The sequence below is a fragment of the Arvicola amphibius genome, chromosome 12 (assembly GCF_903992535.2).
Source record: "Arvicola amphibius chromosome 12, mArvAmp1.2, whole genome shotgun sequence".
In the NCBI taxonomy this organism is placed as follows: Eukaryota; Metazoa; Chordata; class Mammalia; order Rodentia; family Cricetidae; genus Arvicola; species Arvicola amphibius.
In genome coordinates, this window is record NC_052058.2 from 80,550,402 (window position 1) to 80,563,348 (window position 12,947).

The window sequence follows — 12,947 nt, forward strand, 5'->3', positions numbered from 1 at the left end:
GGCAGCCGCCCCGCTCTGGGCGGTCTGGTACCCGCTGCCCGCGTCCCTCCGCCTTCCCAGAATGCGGGGATGAGGACAAAGATCAGAAAGCCAGAGACTACCAAACCCCGAGGAAAGTAGACTAGCCGCTTTTGCTTCGGTTCAAATATCTCGCCTCCACCAATGGCAGCTGCGAGAACCGCCTTGCTAGCGCACCAATCAGCGAGTAGATCACCGCCCACAGCTACTAAAGAGCCAATGACTGAGCGAACGCTCCTGGCCAATGGGACCGCCGCGCTTTGTTTAAATGATGGCTCGGCTGTCACGGCCGCCTGGAGAGGGGATGAAAAGGCCACAAAGTTCCATGGATTGGCTCAGAAATGAAATTGCCTCTGTTGTTTTAAATACGCTACGAGGACGGAAAAGAATCATCACTGTGTCCAACCCACGGCTGCATATGCTCCAGAATCGCTGAGTGAAACTTGTAAGCAAAGGTTCCCGGGAAGAAAAGGCACCTTCAAGGCGTACGGAGCAAAGCTGAGAAACTGATTAGAAAGTCAGTGATTGTGGCGAAGTTAGAAATTGGAGGTCAAGTCTAACAGTTATTGGGGAACATCGTTCGCACTCAATCGCCATGTCTTGTCATCCTTTTAAGTGGCCTATTAGCATTGTGACATGTGCAAATTAACTGTGTTGTAAAGAGTACTGGTTTTCCAAGTACTGCCAGCATCTGGGGCTATATAGGGTTTCTCTTTTGCCTTAACATTCAATGCTTCCACCTATTATTTGAAAAGTGTCTTTGAATGCTGTAAAAACTTAATCATTGTTTTACCACTTTGGAAACTTGAATTTGGGATAACCTAAATCTGTGTCCCTAGGCCATGTTTACTCATATTTGACTTCTGAATACTCTCTGATAAAACGGGACCAAAAGGAGACACTTTTGAGGTGAGAGTTTTGACTCAGGGCAGTTAATATGCATTTTGCTTTCTTATAACTTGTATGGTTTACCAGCATTTTGCCACTATGTCATTAAGTTTGACACTCTTGTGTGCCACACGTAACCAGACACAACTGTTAAGTGAGCCGAGAAATTTTATATAAACCATGGTTTTTTGTTGTTGTTTTTGTTTTTTCGAGACAGGTTTTCTCTGAAGCTTTGGAGTCTTTCCTGGAGCTAGCTCTTGTAGACCAGGCTGGCCTCGAATTCACAGGGATCCGCCTGCCTCTGCATCCCTAGTGCTGGGATTAAAGGGGTGCGCCACCACTGCCTGGCTAAACCATGACTTCTTTCTTATATGATAGGCCTGCCCAGAATCAATCAGCTTTACTCTGTACTCTGTAAACAGTTTACTGGGCTGAACAGAGATGTAAAGAAAACTGTTAGCATGTTGTTGGGCTGTTTTGTTTTTTTAGATAAGGCCTTGGTCCATAGCCATGATCAAATAATGATAACCTACTGAGGGCTGTAACAGAAATGGAGATGAGTTTGTAAGGTTCTGGTAGTAGGCCATACAGGTATTAACATTTTACAGCAAGCATTTCTCCCAAAAAACTGAATGAATTATTGCAGGAATGAGCAGGAGAGAGGTTAAGAGTGCCCATTCTTAGTTTTATATAGGGTATCTTACTTTACTAATAGAGTTTTGCTACACTTCAGACTTAATCTAAAAGCAATATGACTGCTTCAGACAAAATGGTCACCACTGTTACTTGAACTCATATAAAACACTTAAGATCTATTAATACATTTAATAATATACATAAATATATGTTTTAAATGCTATGTAATTTATTAGAATTATAGGTTTCAAAAATGTCCCCAAGATACTTGGTGTTCTACTTGCTCATGGTTTTTGTTTTATAGCGGAATGCAGACACTGCTTGCTCCCGTACTCTGAAAACATTATTTGAAAAGAACCTGGATATGCTTTACTAGGGCCAAAGAACTCTGTTTATTTTAAATATCAAAATAACACAATGAATGAATTCAATATGCAAGATGACAACTACTACTCACAAGGAACTGAATTTTTTGCTACAAAGACATTTATACTTAAGAAACACGAGACAAAGTAGCTACTAAACTCGACATTTAACATACAATGGGAAATAATCAATTTTGATTTTAGATTTTAATTACTTTTAAAACTGTCCTTAATTAAAAAACAAAAATAATGATTTGAAACAGAAAACAAAACCATTTCCATTTTAATATACATCATCCCTCCCTTAAACAGAACAGTTTTGACACAACATGGAGCAACTAAATACCCAGCTTGTGTAATGTTTGGCAATCACTCTCATCAACTGTAATAGAGCTTTACTTACAAGGAGAAAAGTCTGATTGATGAATAAAGGAATTCTATAATTACACCACAGGACATTACTCAACTCTACGCAAGCAGGAATATCAAACAGAGAGGCATGGTGACAGTGAGATGTGCGCATGCTCTTCATCAAGAGACGTTCAGAATCTCCAGCAGGAGCACAACTATTGGAATTACTTGGCTTTACTTAAGAATTTGAAACATTTTTATAAAGGTTTCCATCTTTGAATAACATCTATTCTCCAAATAACATCCTTAAATTCTCTCTAAATAAATGGCTGCAGAGACTAAGTGGTTCTGGATCTTTCAAAGGACATAGACTTTAGATAAATATACAGCAAGTTAAAACATGAATAAGCAAAACATAAACACCCCCTCTACCAAATCATTCCTTCTCTCATCTTCCACACAATCTAATCCTATTGCTTTTATTATTAGTGATCTACTTCCTCAGAGGAAGAGCAGAAAGCATGCTGATACCAAAGGGGAAAGTATCGTCAGCAGAAATTTTATAAAGATGGGAGGATACCAAAAAAAGCACACACAGGGTACTTAAAGGGAAATGTGCAAAAGAAATGAGTAGCATATATAGAACTGTCTAGTTCCTATAAGCTGTGTAGAAAATAATCCCCATCCATTATTCACACTAATAGCTGGTAAGATTTAACATAATTCTACTTAAAGATTAAGAAACACTACTTACTCCTTACTAAATAATGCATTTTCAGTCTTTTTAAATTTGGCACTAAATCTTAAAATGTTCACACATGACTCTGTTGAAAGGCCGTGCTTTTTCCTGAGTCATCAACTCAAGTCTGTTGACTGAGGTCCTGCCGCTCCCTAGGAGCGGCTCTTCTCACACCATCAGTCATGTTGAGTTCAGGAAGAGTGAACTTAGTCTTCAGTGCAGAGCTATGTGCTCACGGGAACAAGTTACTTAAGAGAGCAATCAGAGATAGAGAGCGGCATGAGGGGCAGACATGCTATTCCTTCTGTCAGATTAGTAACTCCAGTAACTATAAAGGCCATAGCAGAAACTTGAAAATAAAAAAAAAATGTAAATTATAAAAACCAATGTTCACACTATCACTTAATGCCAATTTTTCTAAGTTAACATAAAATAATGTAAAATAAAAGGCTGTTGCCCAGCCAGCAGGCAACACAAACATAAGACTCAGAACCAAAAAAGTATAACAAAACAAACAAGCCATTTATTTACCAGTACACTATAGGTAGTCAAAAAACAACACACTACACAACTACACATCTCTGAAAAAGTACAAAGTATTCAATCCAGAAAAGATGGTCTAAAAGAACACACTAAAGAAAGAATGCTCAAAACGTCTCCGGTCAGTAATAAGTTAAAGTAATATGGTAGGGACAACAGTCTACCAGGGTAAACTGGTTCAATCAGGCTGTGCCCGAGTGAAAAGCAATGGGTGGTATTTGTTAGCCCTTAACACTTAGATCACTCTGTAAAGGCGTCTCTGACACCTTTAAAGTTGAGAGAAATGAGTGTACTTCGTTTATGCTACCATCACTTAAAAGGCAGTCACTTTATTAAAGCACCAGTTTAAAATGCTATTTTATTCCTCTTTTCCCCAGCAGTAGAGATCTAAATTAAAGGTCCACAAACTGTACTGTGTTTATAGTTGCTTGAAGGTATTCTGCTGGCATAAGGAACAAACCCTATGGTTAAGTGGTATTTTAGGCTGCCAAAACGAAAGGAGTTTCTTATAAAAATAACCTCAACTTGATCTTAAAAAAAATCTAAGGCAGAAATTATTTTTATAACGTAGTGTAAAATATAAGCTTATTATTCCATAGTGTTCATTAAAAAACTGCACCCAACTAAACTGAGAGAAATGGGTATTCTAACTTGTAACTGGTTGGTCAGTGTGACTGTTCCCAGAGTAGTTTCCCTACTTACTTTATACATATAAACACAAACATTTAATACTTAATCTCAGTATTCAAACTAACAATTTATCTTTTAATCTATTATCCAAGGACTTCAACTGTGCTTCTTTGGACAAAGATATAGTCAAACAACAAAGAATTTTAATTCTTTTAAACTATCCAATACCTACTCAAAATCTTTGGTGCATTAAGTCAGAGACAGTAAGTTAATAAATTTCTGTACTCAATAACTTATTCAATTTACAGATTAAGTGCTAACTGTTATCTATCAAAATTTAATTTAAAATAATAAATTATACTCACAAAATAAAATATTCACAATGAGGCTACCTTAGTTGTGAGATTCAGATTTTTAAGCTTAGTTACAAAATGATTTTACAGTCATAGAAGGGTGAACTAAGAAGATGGGGCTCATCTTATAATTTTTGTGCCAACTTTGAAATTACCCAAATCCATGTTCTTACATTTTTGGAAACTGGAGAAAGCAAGGTAATTTTCCCATTATTGCGATTTTATTTAGTTCTTCCTCAGTATTAACTGCCTACCTCCAGACTACATTAAGAACAAGAGAAAGTAGTGCCTGGCACATAGTGTGCATTCATTAATGCTCTGTCTCCTCCTTCCATTAACTGCCATCTGCCACAAGAGTTAAAATGAGTCCTTCCTCTCTAACATGGAAATACATCATTCCCTTTCTGTTTCAGAACTGCTTACAAGGTTCAAATGAGAAAATGTGTGAAAATGTTTTAGATAATACAGTATTCCAGCTTGTCTGAAATAACAACTAACTACAATTATACAACTGTATTTCACTTTACATAAGAACTATATTCTTGAAAAGTCCTATGTAAACCAAGTTCTAAAATTAAATCATATATTTAAAGTATTAGAGCATCATTATTAAAAGAACCTTAAATACCTTCAAAACCCAAGGTATTATTTTCACTGTGAAATGCTGTATCCTCCTTTTCTGCCAAAATATACAATATATCATGCACATAACACACATATATATCATTTGCCTTTTTTGATAAACCCAAATTTTCCTACATTAGCTTATCTCTAAGGCAAAGTATATTTATAGGTATGATCATTTAATTTCAGTAAGATATTCAGTTAAAAATCTTTATCTCCTTTAGGATAAAAATCATAAATCCGTATTCTTGACATTTGATTTGAAAGTCATAGTGCCTTAGAGCCCAGTTCCATCATTAGTCCCCATAAACATTTCCACACTAATAAGAATGCTTTAGCAATAAGAAATAATATAAAATTCAGTTTACTGGTTCAAAGACAATTACAACCAAACTTTTATAAGTGAGGCAAAACTAGGGTCACCTTTATTATTTATATCAGCTACTTTGGTTAATGCCTCAATTTGCAACATGCTCTTTGAACATTAATATGGCAACTGTTCCTATAAAGTACCTTCATTTCTTAAGTGCTTAAACAATTTCCTCATTATTGATTATGTTTTATTCACTAAAGTTCATTACTTTATGCGTGATATGTGTTCAAAACCCACAAGGGCTAGGCAAGACTTAACAGTTTACACACAAAAAAGTGCTAAAAGCAATTAGGAGTGTAAACAAATTGAAATAGAAAAATTTAAAAGCTGCTAATTTCCCAGTAGTTTACATACAAATTGAATGTTAACAGCAAGCCAACCCTGCCTAGTCTAACCTTCCAGCAAGCTCACCAGGAAAACCTCATCCTAGGTTAAGGGGAAACCCAGCTGAAAAAAAAAAAAAAAAAAAAGCAAAGTGCACATCTTTATAAGTCTGGCAGGCTTTTTCTTCAATTAAATTTAATTAGTGAGGTGTTTCTGTGATTGCTATTTCCTTTCACCAAGCTGTCCACTATTGTCTCATCCAAACACAAGAATGAAAAATAGAGACAAATCTCAGAAGGAAGAAAAATTAAAGTTCTGGCTTGAGTATATACAAATAGGAGTGTACTTGGCTAAAAACTAATTATGCTAAATTGAGCAAATTTGAGAATGGGTTTGGCACCTTTTCTGACAATTGTATATGAAATATCTAGGTTCTGTTGCCCTGTTTCTGCCAGCAAAATTTTGTAAATAAAACACTAAATACATTATTTAATCACACTTTCAGTAAGTTACAGCTGTCCCTTCTTTACTCATCTAGATGCTGAAACATACTATGAATGTAGAATGACCAAATACAAATGTCTTAAAGGTAGCTAGGTAAAACTGTCATATTTTTCATTAAAATATATTTAATTAAATAATTTAATGCCTAGATCTGTTGTATTTATTATTCATCATAGTTGAGTATAGGTCCAATTATCTGGATTAAAACAATCTTATATTTTATTTAGCATCCTAATCTTACACTTGTTAGCTTTTAGCTTTCAGCTTGTGAAACCCCAAGTATGATGACAAAATGGATAGATGACAGCACAGATGTGTCAAGACTTTCTTACATAAATATGTAAGAAATTTCAAATCTCAATTTTGAAAATCTGAATGAAATGATATTTAATTAGCATTAAAAACTTGCAATGCTGACATATGCTTACATTCCTTTCTATAGGCTACATGGTTCTTAAAACTCCATAGCAATGTGGGTAGCGAGAAAAGAGATGACTAAAAGTAAACTTTGGCTTGGGGCTCACACCTGGTTGGCTACGGCAGAAAGATTGCCACAAATTGAGGCCACCCTGGGCTACAGTCTAAGACCCTGTCTCAAAAAGAAAAGGGGAAAGAAATAGAAAAATTCCATTGATGATTTAAAAAAATACCTCCACCATTGTCAGCAGCTAATAATCTGAAATTTAAAAATCCATTCAAAATTAGTACTAAATAATCTTTTAAAAAATCATACTTCAAATATTATGTCAAAATGTGTCCAAGTATTCAGTCAATAGAAATAAATTTTTCTTGATTTGAAGCTGTTCTGAAGACTTGAGAAATTAGGGGGAAAAAAATGGAAAAAAAAAATAGCAGCCCTACTAATTGAAAAGCCAGTAAGTAGCTTCTGGCTGTCAGCATATAAGCATCAAAAGGTCTATGGAATGTTTACTCATGAGCGATGATCACTACTGGACATATTCTGGACAGCAGTTGTGCTATCAAGGCCCAATAATGTTCCAAGGTAAGATGGTTCTCTAGGATCTAGCATCTGGTCAGGTCGGACTGGGTGCACTATGTTTGCAGGCTGAGGAGTAAGAGTGTATTTTTCCAGAAAAGCTAGATCTGCTGCCCGTGGATAATCAGTTGGCTGCGGCTGTGGTGGCAGCATCTCGTGAGATGGTGGGGGAAGTGTAGTGGTATGAGGCACCAGGTCGCTGGATGTGTCAGGCATTTGAACTGGAACCAACGTTACAGGAACACATACTTCCGCAGACACATTCTGCAGCATAGTCTTGGCTTCTGGCTGATAAACTTTGGGCTGGTCCAGATACTGTTTTGTTTCTGCTTGAAAGATCTTATCATCAGATGAGTACTCTATTGTTGGCAAAGACACAAGTTTCTCCTCAGATGTACTGAGAGAATCCTCAGGAGACTTTATCCCATGAACATGGTCAATGTGGTATTTCAGCTTGTCTTTCCGCTTAAATGTTGCATTACAGTGTTGACAGTTGAAAGGTCGGGCATCAGAGTGAATAACCAGGTGTTTTGTTAAAGTTTTCTTAATTCTAAAAGACTGATTGCAAATTTGACACTTGTATGGTTTTTCACCTGTATGAACAAAAATAAAATTAATGTATAATGTACTTTTCATAAGATGGAATTTAAATAGCAAATTCATCACATGCATACCTGTAAAAACAGTAGTATTTTATGCTATCATAAATGAAGACAGCCTATCAAGCTCATAAAGATAATGAATTAAACATCAAAATGATCTGGGCTTAAGTCCTGGGTAAACCATTTAGTAGCCCGGTTCCCTGTAATGTAGAACAACAAAAAGTACCTATTCTCAGTATGTTGTTAAGTGCTTAATAAATCTTGATGCTCACTATTACTTTATTACTACTAAAAATTAAAATAAAGATTGGTTAAACTAAAAACATTTGATTTACTTCTATTTACAAATTATATAAAAACCAAAAGAGCAACACTAATTAACTTTTTTTTTGGGGGGGGGGCTGAACAAAAAGTAGTAACATTGGTTTCTATCAAGAGATCAAAACTTTTAAATTTCATTGGGGAAAAGAATTAAGAATGCCAAATCAGTTCTTAATTCTTCTGCAGTCAGGTTCTTACACTATAGTTTTATTTTGCTTTTTTTTTGCCTTTTTTTATTAAAAATTTCTATCTCCTCCCCTCCTCCCTGATTTTTATTTTAAAAAAAATCCTATTAAAGCCAAAGTGCTAGGCAGAATAATAACCCCTCAAAGGTATGTGTGTTCTAATCCACAGAAACTATGAATATGTTATTTTACACAGAAAATAGGCTTTGTAGTGTGCTTAAGACTTTCAAATGGGTAGATTGATTAGATTATCAAAGGGGCCAAGTAAGTACAGGAGACCTTAAAAAATGGCTGATAACTAATGAATGGTAAATTGGATATGACAGAACTCACCTCCAAATTGCTGACTTTGAAAATGGAAGGGAGCAAGGAGCCAAGGAAGGTGAAAGCCACAGTGATAACTGTGTTTACCAGGCAGAAGGTGGAGAGCAGGAGTAACACAGGAAGGGGACAGCAAAAGCTAGGAGTGCTTAAGCTTGTACTGGGATGCAGAGTGGCAGAGCACTTGTATCAAAAATATAAGGCCCAGGATTCAGTTTCAAGAGCCCCCTCCACACCCCCAAAAGCCCTTGTATGTCCCATGTACTATTAAAATTACTATAAAATTAAAATCTATACAACATATGTAAGAAATAGAAGGACATTAAAAGGCACTTGAGCACCCTGAAAAGTTATGATCTTATCTATTTTTCCTAGAGAGCAGACATTAATCTAGGAAAAAGAATCCACCTATAAAACAAGAAAAAAGGTAGACTCATCACAAAAAATAAAAATGAAAAGGGAATAAACATAGTAAGATTACATTATATAAAATTCAAGCAGGAAAACTTAATTTCTGGTAATATAAACCAAAATAGCCATGTCTTTCAAGGATGTCACCTGTTAAGAGCAGTCATGAAGGACAGCCACTACTGTTCTAGAATTGGATCTGAGTGACAACACTGATGAATTATCACAAAAGTATACTGGGCTTTTCATTAAGATCTGTGCACCTTATGAGCTATCGTCAACAAAAATAGTTCATAAGAAAATATATGTTGAACCTCAAAAACAAAAAAAAAGAAAGAAAAAGAAACCAAAACCAAAAATCAAGCCCTAAGCATCTTGTCATCTTTATGCCAATTCTAACTAATCCACTACATTCCAACAAGGTCATTGTGAGGAGAATGTATGTATGCATGCATGCATGGATGTATTCTGAAGACTGCAAAAGCCAAAAAAAAATGGGAGAGAATTGTTTCTCAACTAACTTCCCTCATTTTTGTATTTGAAAGCAAGATTAGACATTAGTCACAGGAAAGCATGATAAATTCAAGCTGAAAATGACCTAGATTGTACCTTGTCTGTAGAAATGATGTACTCAAAGATCACAAAAACTAAGTAAGGAGATTCTGAAACCCAGCAACATGTAAGGCCCTAAGGATTTAAAGACTTAAAAATAATCTAGAGAACAAAATTGTTAATTGTCTGTCTGTATATGCATAGATATTCATGTGGGTACAGGTGTGTATTTATACATATGTGAAAGTCAGAAGTCAACTTGGTCCAGTCTGTTTTGGGGACAGTGTATTTCACTGGCCTGAAGTTCTCCAGGTAACCAAAACTGGACTTGGGACATGCCTGTCTTCATTTCCCTAACACCACTTCCTCTGGTAAGATTATAAGTGGGTGCCACAGCACCAGCTTTCATATACGGGTTCTAGGAATCAAAATTGGGTGCTTCTGTATGCAAGGCAAGGACATAATCAACTAATTGATCTCCCAACCAGGACAACAAAAACTTTTTGGTCATCAAAGGGGCACTGCTAGTTACTTCAATGAGTGTGGTTTAATATTCTTCACCATCCCTCTAGTTAAACAAACCTATAAAATTACTATATAATTGGTAATTCCTCCCTCTCATAAATTTTGGAATTTATTTTCTGAATAAGGGGTCTCTACCTAGTAAACATTAAGAGCTCATTTCTGGAATGTGTGTTGATAAGCTGACACTTGGGATAATGTCTTCTCAATGATCATCATGTGACGTGGGATTCCCCGCTACACAAAATATTAACTCTCATACACAGATAACACGGGGTTGTGGATTTAGGAAACTATGTGATCAATTTCTGGAAGAGTTATTTTTGTTAAGTCCTGTCTGGGTCTCAGTGAGTCAAATCTAGAATGATGGCTGTTTTTATGGTTTTACTGAACACAGATGAAGCCAGTTGTAATAATACCTACAGCTAGCTACTCTTGTGCTACAGCAACATAGGCCAAACAGTGACCAAACTATGACCAAGACAGTCTGGAGTATCTATTTACTATCTGGCTCTTTACATATACTTGCTGGCCTTTACTTTAGGTTATTTCTTCCCTTATATTCCACCAGGGCTACAACAGTTGTTTTACTTTACGGTAGGGTTTATTCCTCAACTTTCAAAGAATAAAAGGATATCTTAAATTCACACCATGTATAAAATAACCAGATATAATTCAGCTGCTATGGATTAAACTATCAATAAGCTCAATTTAATTTTCTGTGGGTTCACCATCTATTTCATGAGTTCTATATGCTTTTTACTTATAATCGAGGAGAAAAACAGCATTAACAGCAAAATAGCCTGGGCTATTCACCACAGAAAATAATTTCCCAAATTCTTCAAATTGAAAAGAAAGCAAAAATGCTGCTTATTCATGATATGAACTTTTATAAAAATATTGTATGTAAAAATTTCAGTCAAGAATAACACATATAGACATGTTGTACTATTAAATAACTACACAAAGATCTGCATTGATTACCCTTAACTTTTACCTGAATGTGTCCGAAAATGCATTTCCAGACTTGATTTTCCTTTAAAAATCTTCTTACAAACATCACACTGATGAAATGTTGCTTTATATCTAAGAAAGTAAATGGTTCATCTATTTAATCAATAATAAAAAGTAACTGACAACTCTAAAACTATACAGACAAATGTCACATCAATAAAGCATACAAGCCTGGAGGAATAGGGTACTTTTAAACCCAGACCTAGCCTCAAGGGTCTTTCTCCATTTATATTTAACAGAACTTTTTAAAAGACACTTGTAAGAATAAAACTTCAAAATGTTTTAAATCAGCTCAACTTTTAATTAGTTATTAAATACACAAAGGACAGAATACAGAGAAAAGAATAGAAAAGACATCACTACTGGGCAAAATGAGAAAGAGGTTTAGAGCATAGAATTTGTGGTAACAGAATATTCTACATTCTGATGGCGATGATGATTACCAGACTGTAGGGAATACACACTACAAAGAGTCTCATGTTAAGTAAACTTAAATCAGTTAATTGAAGAGATAGATACTGAGCCTGACTAAAAGAAACTTAAATAATCTCAAAAGCTGCATTCATTGAAGTTGGCATGGCTCTCATTAGTTCAAGCCTAAAGAAATAAAATGTGAATCTTTTGTTTTTATTACACATAGATATACGTAATCTATAATTGGTCCAAAAGTTACATAGTTAGCAGCATAGTGGAATGTCTAACAAATATTGTTAAGGTCAAAATCAAATTTTAATTGTCAGGACTATGACATCCGTAGAATGAGTAGCATTTAAATGTAAGTCAATGCCTATCACTCCCTAGCCTTTGAGTCAAGTAATAACAGTGATCGTGTGTGTGTGTGTGTGTGTGTGTTTGTATATTTCTTTTGAGACTTTAGAGGAATATAGAAACCAAAGAGAGATAATTAATCTACTGCAAATTAAACAGAATAACCAAGAAGTGTGAGTTGTTCTCTACCCACGATGCTGCCAGCAGTAAAGAGGAAAGCTGCATCCACTCACTTTTGCCACACCTTCTCCCCTAGATGCACACTCTTGTAGTGAACCGTGAGATGGTCCCTCCGACCAAAGCACTTCCCACACTCTTCACACTGATGAGCCTTCTCACCTGAGAACAAAGGCCCACATATTTCTTTTAAAATAACAGGCATTTAAGTTTTCTCTTTTTTTCTCCAGAAACAATGACCAAACAGTAAATTCTTTTAATGGGACACCAGGAAAGCAAAGCCACCCTTTAATCTGGGTTATTTCTTTTATAATATTTATTCAATTATCTTTCCCAAAGAACTCAAGCCTAATTTAATGAAAGTGGATATTTTGCTCACATGAAAAAATTAGTGACCTTATATGGTAGACATCTAATCTTACCTTTCAATGTAGCAGAACAAGAAAATAACTTCAAACCCAGGATATTGATTAGAAATGCATAACTAGATATGAAATACCTCAAATAAACATACATTAAATTTAGATGAACTATTTCACTATTTAGAAAAAGGACTTGAACATTTTCAGATCTTTGTATTTTAAAAATATTTTTCATCTATAGGGATTTCTAACATTTGCAATGAGCCAAAATATAAATACCATGAAAAGTCCAACTGATTACCTATTATTACACTGCCATGCAAAGGTTGGTCACTGTCTCAATTAATTGCACAATTAATACATGTGGCTTCTA

At 35.3% G+C, this 12,947-nt stretch overlaps 1 protein-coding gene across 3 annotated transcripts in view; it reads right to left on the reverse strand.

The window, feature by feature from the left end:
* Positions 1-1,910: 1,910 nt before the first annotated feature.
* Positions 1,911-12,947, reverse strand: part of Zbtb41 (zinc finger and BTB domain containing 41) — a 32,249-nt gene continuing 21,212 nt past the window's right edge. For all 3 annotated transcript variants that reach the window (XM_038349542.1, XM_038349543.1, XM_038349544.1), the window contains exons 9-11: positions 12,269-12,374; positions 11,251-11,339; positions 1,911-7,935 (exon numbers count right to left, since the gene is read on the reverse strand). In XM_038349542.1, coding sequence (XP_038205470.1) covers positions 7,277-7,935; positions 11,251-11,339; positions 12,269-12,374 — 854 coding nt within the window. In that variant the 3' untranslated portion in view covers positions 1,911-7,276. The remainder of the gene's footprint in view (positions 7,936-11,250; positions 11,340-12,268; positions 12,375-12,947) is intronic.